At 41.8% G+C, this 20,713-nt stretch overlaps 1 protein-coding gene across 1 annotated transcript; it reads left to right on the forward strand.

The window, feature by feature from the left end:
- The first annotated feature begins 7,303 nt into the window (after window positions 1-7,303).
- TMEM246 (transmembrane protein 246) lies at window positions 7,304-17,827 on the forward strand. The gene is made up of 2 exons (XM_026047092.1): window positions 7,304-7,591; window positions 16,398-17,827. The coding sequence occupies exon 2, from the start codon at window positions 16,520-16,522 to the stop codon at window positions 17,705-17,707; it is 1,188 nt and encodes a 395-aa protein (XP_025902877.1). The 5' UTR covers window positions 7,304-7,591; window positions 16,398-16,519; the 3' UTR covers window positions 17,708-17,827.
- Window positions 17,828-20,713: the final 2,886 nt, after the last annotated feature.

Here is a 20,713-nt window from a genome sequence, read left to right on the forward strand (position 1 = left end):
CTTGGCCGTTTTCTTCACAGAGAGGGAAAAAAAAAAAAAAAAAGTAAAACTGTTCCTGCAACGCAGCCTCATATTCAGCACATTCTTTTCAGTATCTGTGCCATGTCTTTAAATAGATATCCAAACTGATCTTTGATCTCTTGTTTACCCAGTGCAATGGGTAAAGACTTGAGCTTGCCCTAAAAAGGGAGTTAAAAGGGAAGGTCCTTTCAGCCAGCCAGACTGTAGTACAAATAAAGAGATAGCTCAATTTCAAGACACTTGTGTACTTTTGAACACAGTCGGCACACTGAAGATAGGAAAATTGCTCTCCTCCATCAGTTCTTTGTCACTCTGACCTTACATAAGCCCTGGAAAGCAGGTAATCTTTCTGTGAGCACTGGGATTCTTGCCCCCGCCTTCTTTAGAAAGAATATGCCTCTTCCCTCGTGCCCTTTATAGATTCACTGTCACATCCTGGTGAATTCTTACACAAAGATAATAAGGCTGAAGTCTTTGAAATCTTTTTTAGCAAAAGTATTACTAAAGAGACTAAAGGGAGTGAGGAAGGGAGGGAGTATAAATGCTTGAAATGCTTGTGTGAAGAAAGTGGGAAAACTGAGCAATCTAATCTCACCGAATCTCACAAGGTGCAGAGGAAGTATTTTCGCCCTGTTAGCAGTGTTATACGCAGTGTTGCTCCTCGTTGAAACTTGCAGGTTTAGCCACAATCCTTCAGCCGCAGTAGCAGTAGGAGAGAGTTTAGCACATATTTCTTTCAAAAGTAGAGCTGCTCAGGAATTTGAATTATTGGGGCAGAGCGTTGCTGGAAAAGCAGCTGCACAGATTGCAACATGAGCAGAGAGGAGCCTGATTTGAAGAAATATATTCAGTTTATTTCTAGGTTGGGTTAAGTTGTGTAGGGGTAAGGATACTCCGAACTCCCAGTAGTTGCATCCTACAGCTGGGATCATAAAGACTCTCAGATTGACTGGTTTCACCTCTATAAACAGGACTTTCTGATGTCTCATAACCAGAATTGAGATAAGATTACCTGTCTTGCCAAAACAATCTAAATTACATATCAAAGCATTTGTAATTTATGACAGCTCAAATATTTGCTGCCCCTCAGACTGTAAGGAGAATAGCATATACACGTCCCAGGAAGAAAAACAACGGAAGAAATGGGTTTGAAATGATTCCTCTTCAGTAAATCAAAGTGATGAGACTCCATGATGTGGACTCTTCACAAGTCCAAGTGTGTCCAGACAGACAGCATGCAGATACACAGCTAAATTTAAAAGGTTGATGCACATAGGACAGTATCTCAAAAGATCCTTCATATGGCCGGACTGTACTGCTCTTGGGAGGAATTGCCAAGAAGAAACTGCATGCTGTTGATAGGTGATCCTAGTAAAAATAACTAAAATAATCAGTCATAATGAGTTTTTTGACTCAGTTTCACTTATTGCTTATTTGGGTTCACCATATTAGCATACTGTCTGAGGGCATGAATACTTAGCGTACATACGTAAGGGACATATGAATTATATTCGACTTTGGTTTAGGAATGAAATTTAATTTTCACCTGATTTGAACCAACTAGATAGAAATGTGGAAGTGAATCACACATTCTGCACAGAAATTCAGATTTGTCCTCTGTCTTGCAGACATGGCTTCTGAAATTGTCCTCCTGTGGTAAAGAAACACTTGATGCTAGAAGTCAAATGGAGAAYACAAGCTTTAAGGCAGGAGATGATTACATTTTTCTATTTTATGAAATAAGAAGGTCTGAGAAACATGCATACTACTTAGTAATGTTTGTTAACTCACAAAGTCCCTGTATGCTTTTATCCAAAATAAGCTTTGAATATGATTTATTTTTAGAGTTCCAACAGTAGCTTTGCACAACTCCATGAATCATAAGTAGGAATTTCCATAATAACCCAAACACCCACACCCCTCGCAATGGAAATGCATGAAGAACCAAAGAGCCCCAGAGCTGCAAAAAGGGAAATGTTGGAAGAGCTCACTTAAAACTAAGGCCACACAGAAGAAAAGAGCTCTGTCTTTCTCATCCTGTCAGGTATCTGAAGGAAGGAGAAGGAAAGACTAAGACCCAGACCTAGACTAAGCAGAACCAACAGGTTTATTAGGTACAGCCTTGCTATCTAACTGCCCAATTTCAGTAACAAGGAGGAGGGATCAAAGTCTCAGAAAATGGAGCAAGAATTTGAGTGTTTTCTTMCTTTTTCTCTCTGTTGGGGGCAGCCAGCCCCTCAACTTTTTGTGTGTATATGGAGGGATGTTGTAAGGTTATGATTCTGGAAACAGTTATCACTAGTTTCCTCAAAACAACCCAAATTCCACTATCCATGCCTATAATGCACTTAAACAGCTGTTATTCAAGAGTTTTGTATGTTGGTAAGCTCTGCATTTCACATTATGAGATGGGGCAAGGAAAGAGATTTATCTGAACATGCTCATTACTTATCAGCAATTAAATTTAAAAAAGTAATATATCATGGAGAAATTACTTATATCTTTAGTCTAGATAATGCAGGCATAGATGTTATAGTAGGTGTCTGATATAGATGAGACATTTTTGTCTCTAGGTGAGACATTAATATCCTTCTGAAGTAAGGCCAATGACCTGAGTTGGGGAGGTTGTGGAAACTCAAAGAAATTAATTGGAGTTAATTAAGAAATATGAATTGAAAGTGAACCACTTAGTCTCTGTGTTACTTTCTTTACAGAAACTGTCATTTAGAATGAAAAAGCTTTAATTATTCTGCTTCTTTCACTTTGAAAGAACATTCAGCTAAAGTGAATTAAAAWCATTTAAAATTTTCAAATCATTTTGTCTCCTAGCAATTTCCTCCCAGCAATAGAAATGAGTAACTCTTTGTGCTTCTCACATAGGCACAGAATTTGTTAGTGAAATGCGCCCAGCAACCACACAAAATAAACCTTACTTCATTCTGTAAGAGATAGTTAAATGCTCTTCAGCAGGSCCTGGGGGAAATTCCTATCTGATCCAGCAAACTAACTAGTTTGTTAATCCAGCATTTTTCTACTGGTTCTCTGTATTATCATCTGCAAAAAGAAAACCATTCCAGATTATTCTCAAAACTTTAAACACAGAACAAGTGCCTGAGAACCAGTGTATTTTAGCAGATAGTTTAAAGAGCCTCTTCATTCCATTTCTAAATAAAACCTCTGTCTCTGTCATTGAAATATCCACCTCATGGTCTGCAGAGTTCAGGATGATGCAGTGAGACAGCTGGTAACTTGGATCACCAGAATATACACAATTAAATAGATAAGATACATCGACTTCAATGACTGCTACCACAGGTACAGCCCTTCTAAAATTCTTTCATCATTTAATACATTGCTGTTTTCTAACATATATATAATCAAAGTACCTAATGATTTCTTCYGGGAAGCAAAGGAAGCCTGGAATATGTTTGTGTGTGTATATATGTGCGAGTGCAACATGCAGTAGTCTCCAAAAGGAAATTACAGTTAGCAGATATCTGCAGCCAGGCTGGAAGACCTTAGAGGAACAGTATACCAGATTGTATCTATCATATGATTATGTAAGTTATCAGAACAAGTCTGGAAAATATGAAATGCACTTGTACATACATAYTGCATAGAGTGAAGGTTTGCAAAGGAGATGAGGAGTGTTTGGCAGCAGGTGGATAATCCAGTGTGCAGACCAGCATAAAGAAGAGATGAAATGATTCCAGCCCTTCAGAGAACATTTCTATGCCCTGGACTGCCAGGCCAGCATGAATTCATCCCCGTTGGACCTGTATTTTATCTCAGTCCTGTTGTTCTACAGTCAAACACAATAGTCCTGACATATGAGCTCATTGTGCCTCTAGTAAAGAACAAAGGACTCTGAATACTTTTTGTCTGAGGTGATCAATACTGGATCTGAAAGATAAGCAGAGAAAGCCATTTCATGTAGCATGGTATTCATCAATATTGCATTTCATTTTTAAAATTTATCAGAAATGTCTGCTGCTTCTTAAAAGACATAATGGAAATGGGAAATATTACTTACTTGTTTTTTTTTTCTTTGAACAATTAGCAAGAGAAGAAAAATATTAAATCAGATTTTTAAGACAGTTTCTCCCTTCTCTGCAGGGAGAAGATACCTACAATGCAGCTGAAGGTGAAGAAATAACTAGATAATTATTAKCATCATCTGATAGCTGAAAGAAGTATTTGCAGGTGAGGCACAGCCCTTAACTACTGGCCATATACTGTATGTACATACCAGTAATACACATGATTCACTCTCCTGCTAAAATGCAGTCACTTTGGATGTTTTCCTAAGGATACAAGATTTACAAAATCTTTTTTTTTTTTTTTTTTTTTCCTGGCATTTCACTACTTCCCTGAATACATTTATTAAATTCTATTTTAACTGGATGAAAGAGAAGTCTCAAATTTAAGTTCACTGCTACGTATTGCTTGCAGAGTCTATGTAGACGTCAGATAGCCATATCTCCAACTGCATATGCAACTTACTTGCCCTCTGCTAAAAACGTGTGATGGAGCAGGAGATGCTGCATAGGAGGAAACCTAAGGAATGTGGACAGTGGTAGTGTGGCAAGGAACATGGTGCAGGTGCCAAGGATATTCAGGGACAACAGTGATGTACAGGGTAGAAGCAACATAAATCCATAGGAATCCAGTGCAGTCGCCTCAAGACACTGTATTTCTGCTCTGTGGCTTTCCAGGGACACAGAAGAATATCTAAATCACCTTGATGGCTCATCCTTCTAACAGGCATTTGCTACACAAGACAAGAGCCATACACGATTGYAGGCAAACCAAAAGGAAATATTAGCCCATTCCCTTGCACAAATGTGTAGTCCTGAGATCTCTTGGAGTAGCTGAGTGCGTGGCTGGGGAGAAGGCAGCTCTGCCAYAGGAGAATACCCAGGTCTGCATTCCTGGGTTGAACTTACCCTGCCTAGAGACAATTTTCACCTCTTTTTTGTTTGTTTGTTTGTTTATTTTCCTGATTATAACTTCAAAACGTTGACCTGCTACAGGCTGAATAATTTCATTAACAGCTGCTGCTCCTCGGCACTTTATTTTGCAGTTAGGCAGCCTGAGCAGCGGCTGTTCCCACATGTTCCTTGGTGCTCTCCAAACCCTCCCTGCTCGGCTGGCAGGTTCCATGGGGTGAAATGAAGTGCCCCAGGTAGCAGCACAGGGCCCATCATAAAACAAGGTTTATTCTTTAGTCAGACCAGTCCCCCTTGGCACTGAGCAGGGGAAACCCACTGACAGAAATGAGCAGGCAGGACTGTGTTTTAAACRGTGTCATTGCCCCCAGATTGCTGGTGACCCTCCACCCTCAGCCTTTCAGGTCTAACAGGAGTGGTTTTAGAGGAGTCCTAGAGCTGTTCAGGGGTAAGAACTCAGACTAACCTGAGAAGTGAGGAGTTAAGAGATGTGGCAGCAGGGAAGACGACAGACAGGGGTCCTCACAAGATAATAATTACTGTAACTTTTGCCCTGAAAAATTGCCATTCTTGTCRATCTATTACTGCTAAATTACTCTGCTGGCTGAAAATGTATCTGAACTGTAGTACTAGATACTACCATGTGGTATGTGTTTCTGGTGATGCCACTTCATAGCTCTCCCACACACATATTGCCACGCAATGGGATAAAACCATCATTCTGTATTTTTATTTATGAATTCTGCAGCTCTAATCCCAAGAACATGCTAACAGACCTCCCAGCAATGTACAGTCCCTTATATCTGACACCTCCATGCATTCTTTGMCTCTTTTCTGTCACATCACTTTTTTTTTTACTTTATTTTTTCCCTAATACAGCAATATTTGGAGGCCTAGGAAGGAACATCTGAGTGGGATGYGGAGGGATGAATCTAAGTGGGAGGAATCATTGTCCTTAAAACTGTCAGCAAATGATGGTCAGCAAGAAGGATAATGGGAAATAAATCGCCTGAGAAACTATGCTTTCTTCTTCTGTGTTTTCATATTACTTTCATAGAATAATAAGGTAAGGTGCCGTTGGGGACATCTGGCAAATCTGCCAGGGGAGAAGACCTTTTCCTGGGAGAGCAAAATGCCGTAGGAAACAAAGCTTGATGCTTGATGATATTTCCATTCAGAGCATTACTTTTCCTCTTGTGTTACTTTCCCCTTCATCAACATCACCTCAACAATATGAAGCTCCAGCTAAGTGATAATTTCTATAAATTGTAAGAATTGAGGATTACAGGTGCACATAATTGAGTTCTTTTATTTATAATGTTTATGAGAGGGAATAATACAAATTGAGACATTAAAATTGAAATTAAAAAAGAAGATGCATCATGCTAGAACTTTCTGATCACAGGACTGGGCTGTAGCAAATTACATCTGTGTTTGACAGAACATAGAAATACACAATGCAAGGGATTTTTCTCTATTTTTTTATTTTTATTTTTAATTTCAGATTTTTCCATTAAAGGGAGGTTAGAGTCTGATAACAATTTAGCCTACCTAATTTGCATTCACTTCCTTTTTTCTGTAGCTGCAGGCATTAAAAAAAAAATTCAAAGCTTGTATCATCTTTCAGATAAGCTGTGACTAGAAATAACGTGTAGAATTTAGAACTGTGATAACAGGACTCTTCAATCACATTGGTATGATTTTGGGGTCCTCAACAGCCCCCTACAAATTTGTCATAGCCAATGAGCCTCCCCTCTTGGTATAAATCAGTATAAATCAGTATAAATATGAGTGGTAGCGCTGTTATTTCTRTGTGTGACGGAGCACGTCCAGGTAAAGCAGCCACCATCTCGCTCGCAAGCTGAGCGTGTGGGAGTGACCCTGCCATCCGCAAAGGCACCGCGACCGTGTGAGTTGGCAACGGGCCCGCAGCATGTACGGCCTGAGTCGGAGCACGAACCGCCCGGAGGGATCGGAAGCAAGACAGGGCAGTGACATAAGGGTGTGGTGACAGAAATGTGTAAATATAGTTGAGTCATTCGAAAATCCTAGCTAGGAGAGGGCTTTTTATGCAGCCACAGATGACCACAAAGCTCTCCGGCACTAATCGGGTTAATATTTCAGTAGTCCTAGTGGAAAGCATTCCAGGAGCAGAGCAGAAATCAGGGACTCCAGCTGTGCCGGGATCTCCACCCTGCAAAGCCCTTCCACATTGCAGACAATCTGCCTTTTGTTCCTTGACTCTCTTTCACATACCTGCTTCCCCTCTCCATTCCGGCTTTTTCACTCTTGTCAGTTTGTCTGTCCCCTCTTTCTAAGCATCTCCCTGTTGGGCAGTCACATGTTCAGGCTTAGATGCCTTTAATCCCACCCTCACTGCCTGAGAGGGAGGAGAAAAATTTGCAGGAGAGAAGTGAGCAACAAGCAGAGTGGCAAGACAGCAGAAAACAGAGCTGCACGGATTTCCTCTGCTAGGAGCACCGAGTTTGGGTGGTGCACAGCCCATGCCGCTGGAGAGCAGGGAAAAGGAAAGCAAGGGACATGCTGGATTTACGGAGAGCCCGCGGCTCCTGCACGCTCCAGGGTGTCTCCTGACTCGCAAGGCTGCTGAACAGAGAAGGGTAATTTTCTTCACGCTGCATTTTCCGTCCCATGTTGCTGCCTTTATGGCTCGGGCTGTGGTAGTGGGTCTGGCTTTGCTTTTCCAGCGGGGACTCGGRATACAGGGAACGCTGCTCACCTGGCGGGGCCCCAGGCACCCCGCAGCAGAGGCGCCCCATGGGCAGAGCGGGAGGTGCTTTTGCTCCGGGAGCCACTTCCAGCTTTTGCAGGGCCGGGTGAGGAGAGGCACAAAGTTGTCGGCCTCCCTAGCAGCCGAGATGGGCACATTCTCCAGGAACCGGCTGCCATGGGCCCCAGTCACTGGGGCGCTTGAGAGGCAGAAAGCAGAAAGCCCCGTGGGAACCAGCTCAGTGTTTCGTGCTTGCCCTGGGGACGTGACCCAAGGTGGTGACTAGCAGAAGAGGGGGTGGTCAGAGATTGGCGAGACCTGCAGAAACCTTCCCTTAAGGGAAGAAAAAAAAAAAAAAGAATTTAAGGAAACAAGGGAAAAATAGCCAGCTTCCTCCCTACGGCTTGGTGTTGTCCCAGTGAATCCTTAAACCTCAGACAAAAGCAGCATCGCCAGAATTTCTGTTTGAAAACCTGGGCAGGAGGCTCAGGGCCGCGCACACGGAAATGCTGCTTGCGCCTCTGCGGTCTTGCGAGGGGAGAAAGCAGAGAGGGGGATCAGCTTTGCTTATCTAACACCCCCTCCTCTTCGACCATCATCACTAAGGTAACTGCTATTAATCCTAGTGCTTTAAGGGTCACCTTGTGCTACCTGGCAGCTCTCCCGAAAGCAAAGAAGAGCACCTAAGAAATCTAGGGTCTGAAGTCAGTGACATTTAAAGTCATAGGTTGTGGAGGAAATCCGCAGCTGAGCTGATGGTGCAGCAAGACATGAAATATATAAAATATACCAATAGTGAACCTACACGTTCACATGCTTGCTCTTTCTTATGTGGTCGACAAAGAAACCACCGAAAGAACAATTTTAATGTACAACCAATGGGCTGTCACAAAGACATGCCAGTTCAGCWGCCTTTTCTAGCATAAGAAACCACAAAAAGATTACCTTGCACATGTGAAATCTGCTGCTTTCTTGTCTGGCCAAAAAGAGCTATGAAGCTGTATGAATTATATAACCTACTATTTTTCAGCTACTGTATTTATCTCATTTTCTTTGCTTGGGGCTCAAGCAAATTACCAATACACCTCAGAACCAGGACATTCCATTTACCATGCATTTCTACCCAGGATATGTTATCTGTTTCAACATGGGAGAGGGAAGACTGAGTCCTTCAAAGTCAAGTAAATACGGAAAAAGAGGTTGTAGTAATTTAATGTTTGCAGACTGTGCCTCTGAAAAGAAACATGCTGCTTATCAGTATGACCAAACATTTTGCCTTTGCACACTACTGGACTCGGAATATTCTTGATGGTACTTGCTGCCGTTTTATATTTTGTTGTTACAGTGACCTATTCCAACTGGAAACTTACAGCTTTGTTACCAAGTGCCTTTACTCACAAGAAGATGATATTACATTTCTCTTTTACCTTTTTTAACTCATGACTTTATAGTCATAAATGGACAAAAAGCTGCAACGTTTCCTGAGTTGAGCAGCAATCAGCACATCTGCTTTCTTTTCCTCTTCSCCATTTCATATATCTGCATCCTTGTCCTTTCCAAATCCCGACTGCTCAGACAACTAATCTAATCTACACGCTCCCATCTCAGAGATTGTGAAATGACTGGTTTATTAGCAAGCCCCACAGGCACATCTGTATATAGAAATTTAATAAAAAAAGCTATGGCAGAAGGGGCTATTCTGGAATAGCTGTAATGGGATAACTCATTCACATCTGTTCTGGAATAGCTCCTTCTGGACAGACTTTTCTGTGTTTAAGATTTTTTTTTTTTCCTGCTCTGTTCTATAACTTGTTATTTAACTTGTTAATTAAAATAATTCATTAATGCCAATAAAYTGAATACCACATTCAGTTTCTTTTTCAATAACTATTCTAGGTCATTTACCCACGTGGATTACTAAACTACAAGATGCCAGCTGTTTATGACAGACAAAAACAGTCTGATTTGCTGCATACCTGGGAAAAACAAATTTGTTCCTACATTTTATATTCTTATGCTGAGACCCACTGAGGCAAAACAATCTCTTGTTAAGTATATTTATGTACAGGATCTTACATAAGACCTTGGCCTTCTTTTAGGAAAGGACTGTAACACAAAGAGTTAAATACAAGTTATCTATAGCACCTCTGTAGCTAAGGAGTGAAAGCACATTCAGCTCTGAGATACCAGGGACAGAAAAAGGTATTAGTTGATGCCGACTGCTTTGTCTAAAATGGATTTTCTTTTTTTAACAAAAATGTGCATGCAAGTTTTATAACAAAGTAGAAGCAGGCTCAAACTAAAAGCCTCTTTTTACTTCTTGGACAGCTTTAAGCAGATCTCTATGAAAATATGCAGCAGTTTTTATATAGATCATTACCCAGCGCTATAACAGCATGTCATTTTTGTTTCCTCTGGCAGAGAAGAGAATGTAAATTTAGACGGATGCAGATTGCATAATTTATTTCAAAGCTGTATAAACCTTTGGTGTCATCTTGCAAAACTCCTCCCAGAGCTCCTTGTCCTAAGTCTCTGTATGGTCCTATTTTGCAGGACTCTTCTCCAGGGTTCTTCTGCTCCCCCTAGATCTTAGTCTTAATCAGCCTCAGTACTACTTTTCTATGATGTCTGTGCATACATAGAGAGGCGGCTAGGTGTCTGCAGTGAGCTTTGGTCACTTGGCTATGGCAGTACAAAGTTAACCCACTTGAGAAGCAGGAGAGAATTTGAGGAAATAATGTAATTAATATATACTCCATTTCATAGTCTGTTTCGTTGGTGGCTTTGTTCTTTTAATTTAGGGCAAATGGGAAAACTGTCTTCCAGCTGCCATATCATTGTACTTCGCCGCTTAGTGCAGCAGCTTCCAAGCTGTGGTCCCTGTATTTCTAGAAATTTATTAATAACTTGTAAAAATTGCTAATAACTCTTTGGCTTTGCCCATCACAGTCAAATGGGAAAAGCAAACCAGCTTATCAGCAAGTTCACATTCAAGATGCAAATCTTCTGTTTCGGGGGTTTGGTAATTGAAATTGGTTAAGAAACACTGCCTATATAACTGCCTATTACGCTCTTCCCCGCCCCCCATAGAATTTAAATTACATGTCCTTGGACAGGAAAAGACATATATCTTTCTTAACAGGCTTTGTGAAATAGTGAATCAAAATAGAGTGCACATGCCACTGACTTCCGCCTCTCATGGCCATGAGAGCCCCCTACACTTTCCTTACTCAAGTTACCACTAACCTAAGTATTAGGCTATGGCAATGTTATGCCTTTGGTTTAAAAATATCAACATGAGCAAGAACAAATAAGGCTCTTGGGGAGATCTGAGCAATCCACTGCATCACCAGCATTGCTTGTCTTTGCCTTAGCAGGGACTATTTTAAATGAAAGTTTAAAGGAAACAATCAGTTCATTTTATATTATTGTGTGACAAATAGCAAAGGCAAAAAAATGCATTTAATAACTTCTCTTGAAAATGTCTACTTCACTCTAAATTTAGCTGTATCCATGACTAACCTATATGGATCCTTGCCAGTTGTTAGCCCTAGCATTATCTGAGTTTCTTTACAGAGCTGCTTCAAGTACTGCTTGAAGTTGATACAGGAAATACGTTTGATGCCTCTTAGTAATGCACCTTGGAAATGAACTGCTGAGTTGTTACCATTTAGTATTCTGCTGAATGCTTTTAGGAGCAGAGCTCTTGTCAGGATGGTATGCATTTCTAAATGCATGGTATGTCCTATCTAAATGTAATGGCTCTTTGCATGCTTGACTTCTACTGCACAACACAGTTTTCAGTTAGAAGCTATTCATTGCAAAAACATTATCTGACACCTCACYGACTCAAAGCTGTCCAGAAAGCAGAACAGGAATTGCCATATCCCAAATGAGAAAAGATGTCCATCTGGTCCAGGAATATGGATCAGCTTTTGGTAGGGAACATACTTTTCTGAAGATGAAGGCATCCAAATAGAACAATGAACTGAGAGCAGGCTTATATATAACTGTAGAAGATTTATAATGCTATTTAAGACTTTGTCAAGCACCTCTCAGCAGCTTCATTTGATTCAAACAGGATTGTTTGCTTTTAAACTCCCTTTGTATTTCAGTTAAATTTAATTGGTGCACTAACAATATCACCCTCAAGACAAAGGTCTCGTTTCTATTCAAAGAAGTTAATCATTAGATGTACTTGGTCCTGGGCTTGCAGCCTGTCTGTATAGTGCTAGGTTGGGGGCTAGTGATGCTTCACACAGGGGTTTCTATTTTCTATTTTCCTGCCACTGCAGGATCAACACGTAAGTTAAAACTGCCACTCAGTGTAAGGTGAGTTACTACTCTTAGTAGTAACTATCAGCGTAGGGATAGTTACTACTATCGCTACGGCTGAGCTAGGGACAGGTAGCTACCAGATTGAACAGTCGGCCTATCTGTGGCACTTGGTGAGAGCCTTTTGTTTTGTTCATGTTAGGAATGGCTTCTCACATTCACACTGAAGTTTAGTTAGTCAAAGAGGAATCACTTAATATTGTAATCATAAAGGCACAGATAAGGCAGTGGAAGAGGGAGAAGACCTCTACCAACATACAGTGTCTGTCTAGAAATCTCTTTGTATTTCACAGTTTTGAAATCTGTAGGAAGCTTTGCTCCAGGAACACCTGCCCTCAGGAGTCCCTCTGCAGAAGTGTTCTGAAAAGCAAAAAAATCAGCTTCTCCTTTAAAGCACCAGCGCAGGAGACAGTGTTTTGCATACTAAAGAGGAAGTTATACTTTTTTTCTGTCCTCATTTAGTTACACAGAGAACTGTTTCCTAAACAGCCCAGTAATTAAGAAAAGATTTGGATGCAAAGCCGCTTTTCCCAAACGGATGCCAAATTAAGTGACTAAATGTCTAAATATGGAAACATGCTGAATACACAACTTTATGTTAATTACAATTTCCAAAAAACGAATTAAGTAATTGCTGACATACTTCCACAAAGAGCATGTAAAAAATGGCTTTTACTGGAAGTAATACACTATTGCAAAGTGACTATTCATGACTTATAAAAATTTTTAACCCACTATAAAATGCAATTTAGATTCTTATTTTTTTCCTCAGACCTATTTTTCAGTTACCAATATTACCTACATTTATAAGGAAAATAAATGGAACATCTAAAAATAGAGAAAAGAGAAAGCCAGTACTAACAGTTTCTGAAAATATAGGTAAAATCAGAACCACCCTGATGAGTAGAAAACAGTTAGAACTCTTGGATTTGAGTTCTGCGTAGGGGATGAAGCTTCACTTCTGTCGACTGAAAATAAGTTTGACCTACATTCAGAATTCCCTAGTTCCTACAATTATAGTCCAAAAAAAAAAAAAAAAAAAGGAAACCAGTGTTTCCTTCTTTTCTACATCCTGGAGCTTGTTTTGGCACAAACTAGAGTATTTCTTGCATTTTCATGTGCTTTTGGCAGCTGTTAGGCTCTGTGGTTATTCTGCTACGAAAGGCAACGGACTCTTCCCCATGGGGCTTCAGACTGATAACGAATAGGAGACCCAGCACGGCTGCTCACAGCCTCGTAGAAGCACCGGTCTGACGGTTGCTCCGCTTTAACTATTCTTAGTTGCAGGATCAGACCACAATCTGGTTGGATTGGCTCATCAGTTACAGAACTCACAAGCCAAAGCCAGGCCTTGGCAGGTGTCCTCTCCATTCTCTCCCCATTTGTCCTCCTTGCTGTCTTAGCTTCCTTGCTTTCAGCTTGCAACCTCTCAGCCTCCTTGTGCCATGAAGCAGGACGTCGGCAGGGGGAGACCCAGCACAGCTTTCCAAGCAGAAAAATCCAGAGCAGAACTGGTCCCTCGGCACAGGGGTCCCCCACACAGGGATCAGGGATCCAGGCAGCACGATTTCATGGTGCTGTTGGGCCTCTCCCTTGCATAGCAAGAGAGCAACACCTTAGGCAAGGATCACTGGGGTTCATCACATGAGGTGCTGCATAGAAAATACAACATCTGTTTCTTTCTCCCATTTCAGCATGAGACAGTATAAGGGCTCTTGCCTGAATGGGTATCTCTAGTGGTTGAACATAYAACCTCAAAGCTGCAGAGCTCAATGCAGGCTCATACTTCATCTACCTCAGATTTCCAGCAGAGTTGGCAGGTAGAAAGTAATTGTTACCTGAAGAATAAACCTTCTTTTAGCTCATCACCTCTATATATTTTCCCTCTGTAGTCCTCATTTTCAAGTCTGGAGTCTGATTCTGCAAACTGTCAACACGTTGACAGTGCAACTCACACCAAAAGGAAACTCAGAGGCATAACCAGTGTGGGTGTGACTATGGAGCTACAGAATGATATTCTGCATTTGTTTGTTTTGTTAATGTTTTTGCTTTGTTAGCAGAACATGAGAAAAGGGAAATCCCTGGATTTTGAGTAAGTGCGGTTACATATAAAGTCTTCATTTTTGATAGATATCAGGTCTTCATATGCTGAATCGTAATGGCTTGGGTTCTGGTGGCTGAAAAGCATCTATCAGGGCCTTTATAAAGTGCATTGATGGAATACAGTGCTGTGTTAGTGAAACAACATCTTATTATCAGCATAGAAGGAGTTATTTGCAAAGATACTGCACATTCTCATACATCAATGTGAAAATTTCATGCTATTACTACTTAACTACACAACAGATTGTGTGAGTTTTGTGCTTTCATGAATCATGGGTTTGCATAACACTGATCCTATAATCTGTCCAAGAAGCATTTGAGATTTCACAACATGTTAGAAGGGCCTGGCCTCTAGCAAAGATTTCGAGTACCTCTGCTGTATTTTTCATTAATTCTAGCATATGAGACTGTCAGATTGCCGTATGTCAATGGGAGACAGTTCCCCCCAACACTAAAATCAGCAACTCAAATGTAGCAATGTGCCGCTGTGGCCAAGGAGGCCTGTGGTATCGCGGGGTGCATTAGGCAGAACAGTGCCAGTGTCGACCAGCAGGTGGAGGGAGCTGATCCTGCCCTCTGCCCAGCCCTGCTGAGGCCAAGTCTGGAGAGCTGGAAACAGGGCAGGGCTCCCCAGTACGAGAGGGACATGGAGCTACTGGAGACTCCAGCGTAGGGCTGTGAAGATGATGAGGAGCCTGCGGCATCTTTCTTGTGAGGRTAAACTGATAGAGCTGAACCCATTCAGACTGGAAAAGGCTGAAGGGGACCTTATCAGTGTCTATCTTAAAGAAGATGTCAAGAAGATGGAGTCAGGCTATTTTCAGTGGTGCCCAGCAACAGGATAACAGGCAGCAGACACAAATTGAAGCACTGGAAGTTTCATCTGAGAAAAAGCTTCTTGACTGTGAGGGTGCCCGAGCCCTGGCACAGGCTGCCCAGGGAGGCTGTGGAGTCTCATTCTCTGGAGATCTTCCCAACCCGCCTGGATGCCACCCTGTGCCCCGTGCTCTGGGTGTCCCTGCTGGGGCAGGGGGKTGGACTGGATGAYCTYGAGAGGTCCCTTYCAACCTTAACCTCTCTGTGATTGTGTGAGAGAACACAGAAAAGGACAGTCAAACAGCGGATTAAAAGGGAAACTAATGACATTTAGAGAAATCATATAAACAGCCTAATTGTCTTAATTTTTTGGAAAGCTATTAATAGGCAGGCTTTTAGAGGCTGAGTTAGTAGCAGCCTAGAGAAAATCACTGTCCCTGGTAGTGTTCAGAAAATGTGTAGATGAGGCACACAGGGACATGATTTAACAGGCATAGTATTGAAGGGCTGATAGTTGGACTAGTTAAACTTGAAGATCTTTTTCCAACCATAAGGATTCTAAGATTCTGTGACAGAAAAGCCAAATTTGACAATTTCTAATCTGGAGGAGGAGGAGTGCTTACTTAGAGTGTATCTAATAAATGTATGTATAATGAATATTATAAATTTCAGTTTCAAATTAAAAGCACATACTTTTAACTTACAAGTAAACGGCTTATAGCAAGTTGTTCATCCTGCTGCTGAGGATGCAGAGGAGGTAGGAGAGGAGGACATATCTGGGAGATAYGTCTCATATCTGGGAGATATGTCCTCTCTAGAGAGGAGGAGATATCTGGGAGATACATACTGCACCTAGCAAATATGTGCCCTTTGTGAGGTAAACTGGTACCTTTGTTATCTTGCTTCATGCTCCAGGAAGCACCGCATAAACACATGTTTAGTTTTGCAAAGGTGAGTGACAGAAAACAAATGTGCCACTTCACTAAGGCAAAAAATTGTCTCCCAAATATAAGCTAATTAAGACTGTGTGACTGGTTTTGGTTCTTGGTTGTGACCAAGTCTTACTGTATGATTGTGACTGAATGGCAATGTCCCTTCTTTTTTCAGCAAAGGATTGCTTTATCCACACCTCCTGCACCCACGATATCTGTTAATTGCAAGTTGTGAGAACAGTAACAAGCACAGAAATGTGGTCAGATCTAGGTCAGATCAGATCTCCTGTATGCTGAAAAAAACTTTTKGGGCACTTTGCAGGAAATATTTACTCTAGTAAACTGCATCTCATGACACKGTGATGTCCTCCAAACAAGGAGGACCTTCATTGAGGAACTTTTTCTTTGGCTTACTCAGTGACGAGCCCTCAACTTTTCGTCATCTCAAATCACATTCTCCCTGCTCTGTCAGTGCCTATTTCACTAACCATCTTTTCTCTTCCTCTCCAGTTTTGATGAAAGAGTGTGAGTTTGGTACCCATTGCACCAATGACATCTTGCCATCCAAAGCAGATGCAGAAGAATTGATGGGGGCATGAATAGAGCAGGAGTGCCTTCCTTCACCAGGAGCCATGTTGCACCAAGGCTGGCAGCTCTATGGGAAGTGGTGCCGCTGGTCCAGCCCTTTCATGCACCTCCTCAYGCTGACCGTGGTGACATTCGGTGTGCTGGCTCCTTTGATGTGTCACCGGCTCCTCCACTCCTATTTCTACCTGCGGCACTGGCACCTGACCCCCATGAGCCAGGAGTTCCTGGAGCAGAACCGACAGGAGGGTCAGGCTGCTCTCCGTTACTTTGAGGAGCTGCAGGTACTGAACACTACTGAGGCATCCAGCGGTGAGGCCTTCCGGCCCTTCCTGCTTGTCACCATTATTACTGTGCAGCGGCGGAGTGATTTCCACTACGTCCTGCAAGTAGCCTCCCGCTTCCACCACCTCCTCCGGCGGTGTGGCACACGCTGCCAAAGCCACCGCATCCTCCTCTGCAATGTGGAACCAGACCCTCACAGCCACCAGGATGTGAGGCTGCTTAGCAGTTTTTTTCCCATGGTTAGTCGTGACCAGATCAAGGAGGACCCTAACCCTAGAATGAACCAGTTTGAGAAGGAGAAGCAGGACTATGTCTTCTGCCTTGAGCAGTCACTGTCAGTCTATAACCCAGAGTACATCCTGATAGTGGAAGATGACGCTGTGCCAGAGGAGGAGATATTCCCTGTCCTTCAGCACCTCTTGCTGGCCCGTTTTTCCAAGCCATACCTCAGAGATGCRCTCTACTTCAAGCTTTACCACCCCGAGAGACTTCAACGCTATTTCAACCCCGAACCCATGAGAATTCTGGAGTGGCTAGGTTTGGGAATGTTCCTGGGGCCAGTACTGAACTGTGTGTACTCCTGGGCAGCCGGCCGCCCAAGCCTTAGCTGGCCCATTGTCTTGTTCTTTGCGTTGTACAGCATGGTGCTCTCAGAGCTGGTGGGACGCCACTACATGCTGGAGCTGCGCCGCCTGGCTCCCACGCTCTACAATGTTGTGCCTGTCACTGAATGCTGCACGCCTGCCATGCTCTTCCCCGCTCCTTCTGCCCGCCGTGCCTTAAGCTACCTGAAGGGGCTGCACTGCCGCCAGGGTTTTGCTAAGGATATAGCCCTCTACTCGCTGCTACGAACTAAGGGGGAGAACGCCTACGCGGTGGAACCCAACCTRGTGCGGCACGTAGGCTTGTATTCCAGCCTGCGGTTAAATGACAACCCCAAGCTGTTGTGATCTGCCCGTGCCCGTCGAGACACAAAGACAGGAGAGCTTTGCCACGTCACAGAGACCCATTCTGAAAATTCAAATACTGTGCCTCTCACACACAATGTGCTATGCCTCCAAGTGAATTTCTCCTAAAAAAAAAAAAGTTTTGTTAAGAAATAAACTTGCATACATCAAGGCCCTTATTATGCCTTGAACTAATCACTRCATGGTGTGTGGGAGGGAAGTGGAGGCTTTCAGCTGAGGGTTTGGATTATCCACTCTCCTTAATCATTCTAAGAAAAAAGCTCCTACAAATATATTCAGAGGTGCAGGCCTACCTTCCTTAGCAGTAGTTAAAGAAAGCCTCACCTTACGGCAACYGAAATGCTGAACAAAGTGAATGATTCTAATTTAAGCCAGTGAGGATAGTCCCCTATTTTTCTGTCCTTGACAAGGTGTGATCTGTGACCTCTCTTCATTTCAAAGGGATATTTTTGAGCAGACCTTTTAAAAGCAGCTTGTATATAATGAGAATTCTCCCTCAAGTTTCACGTAGATCCTCCAAATTTTACTGATCTTCTTTGTTRCTGCCTACCTCTACAGATCCTACCTGTATTTCCACCGTTCTGCCTCCTCTGTTTTGGAACACAGACAGGCTCCTAAAACAAAGCCTCTGCTGTTTCAATAAGGCACACCTCTGAAGATAGGAATGGCAACATTAACAGCCTTTACTGTTACACAGCCAGACCATAAATCTGTGGTTTTATTTCTAGATATGGTAAAAAACTTGGGGAAATAAAAATGGTGGTATCATCACTGTTACTCTTAGCGGATCCAGATCCTTAAAAACAGGCCTTACCAGTTGCTAACTGAACTACAATTTTTCCGTCAGCACAGAAGGAAAGGAAAAAATCATTCCAGTGCTGCCATTTTTCAGGATCCTTCTTTGGTTCTGAAGTCATAATTCACAGCTCTAGCTAGTAGTTCACCTGCTGCTCCTAGCAGCAAAGATAATGACCATGAAAAACAGAGCTATCTGTGCTTAAAAAAACATGAGCAACAATAGCTCAGCATATAGGGGATCACTTCTGTATGGACCTTCTGTATGTACTTAGTGTGTCTGGTTGTTTGGCATCTGAGATACAGTTTTATAGCATAGCTGTATGCACAGCTAAATACAAAGGCATTTATTTTATTTGGAGAATAGGTCATAGGTATCTCTTAGAGATAACACTATAAACACCAATAYGATTATATCTAATGAAAAGTCCCCCTTGCCTTCAATGGGCTTTGAATCAAATTCACTTATAGAAATATAAAAATATATAAATGGGTTTGGAGCATGGAGTGGTGCATGCCCAGGCAAGTGAGCTTCACCCTCTCACTGGCTCAGCTAGGATAGCATTCGATATCGTCTTCGTAATTTAGATGTGGGAAAACTGACTTGCTTGGGGCATTCTTTATCTCTCAAAGGGCAAAACAAAGGAAATTCACCATTTATCCTTAGCTGCTGAAAATCTCAAAGATACCACAGACTGGTAATGCAGAAACACCAGCAGCAGGTGGSCAAACCTGTTCTCAGTCTGTACTGTAGCAGGCTACAACAACAGGATTGGATGTAAGTGTATATTTATTCCAATAAGTGCCTGTGCATGTGAGGAAATACAACTGGTTTATCCTTCTTTAATTGCTGAATGTTTCAGTGCGGTGTGTTTTCACTTCTGCATTTTTATTAATCTTTGTACTGTATAAAACCAGAACATCCTGTTGTTTTCATGAGAGTCTGTTCATTATCATTTCTGCAAAGAAAATCTCACAAAATGTGCAATAAACCTCTCACTTTTTCAGAAAGAAATGAAAAAAGAAACTTTAGGAAAAAAGTAACCAAATGACAATATAGAGTGAATAAATATTTTGACGTGGGAAATAATTTATCAATGTCTCCATGTTATATTTGTTTTTTGAACTGTAGTACCTAAATTGTTATTGCAGAGGTCAAACAATATTTTGCTAAGCATAGATCAGCTTTAATACCTGAAAGTTAAGAATATGATTTTCAGGCATGTATCCTAAACTAGAAAACAATTTTCAGAGTGAAAGGATAGCTGGGGAATCATTTCCAAACAATACCYAGAAAGGCTAAAATTTTAACCTCTTAGTGTATATATTTGTCCTGCTTGGTAGCAGCAGGTTAATAAATTCTTTATGTCCTTCTGGAATTAATAGCCTAATTGTCCGGTTTATCTTTGTTGTAACAGAGATGGCCGCTCTGCTGCCGCAGCATGCCGGTCACTACACTGAGTTTTCAAGCACGTTACTTACGCAGTGCCTACCCCGTGACATCTCAGGCATTCAGCATCAAGCGTCACATTAACAGGATGTGGTTCTTTCCTTCTTCTGCATCTGGACTTTGAAAATGTTTAGTTCTATTTCTATCTTATGAAATACTTGCAACAGAAATTACAGGCCAGAGAAGTGCCCTTTGCCCATTGACCTGAAACAGGGAAGGTAGTATTTAGCTCCATGGTTTAGGCTAATTATGTAGCTTCAGACAACCAAGTCCTACCTTTCTGCTGTGCCAGGGGGGCAGAGCTGTGCTGCTGTATCTCAGGCTACAAGGTATTAATTCTTTCATACGTGGTTTTAAGAGACTGTTTATTAAAATAAATTGTCATTTATTTTTAAAGAAAAGACATGTATTTTTCTCAGATGTTCATTCATTTCCAAGGACTGTTAAACTATTTATCAGTATAACAATTAAAGCTTACACAAAATAACTTTTTCCCCGTGGGTTGAGGAGCAGAAGTCAGGGCATTACCATCCAAGGCAATTTTGGGGAAGTACCTATATTAAACAAAAACTGACTTTGTTTCCAAGGTATRTTGAACATAATTTTGATTTCTGGCAGAACACAAAGCACAACTTGGTCACTCTCTATCTGATTAGAAGCCAAAGACAATTTTAAAATTATARTAGGTATCAGTGTCTCAGTGAGAAGGCACCACATCTGAAGACAGAAAGAAAAATACTTCC

Source organism: Nothoprocta perdicaria, unplaced genomic scaffold (genome assembly GCF_003342845.1).
Source record: "Nothoprocta perdicaria isolate Ctin4 unplaced genomic scaffold, notPer1 scaffold_475, whole genome shotgun sequence".
Taxonomy (NCBI): Eukaryota; Metazoa; Chordata; class Aves; order Tinamiformes; family Tinamidae; genus Nothoprocta; species Nothoprocta perdicaria.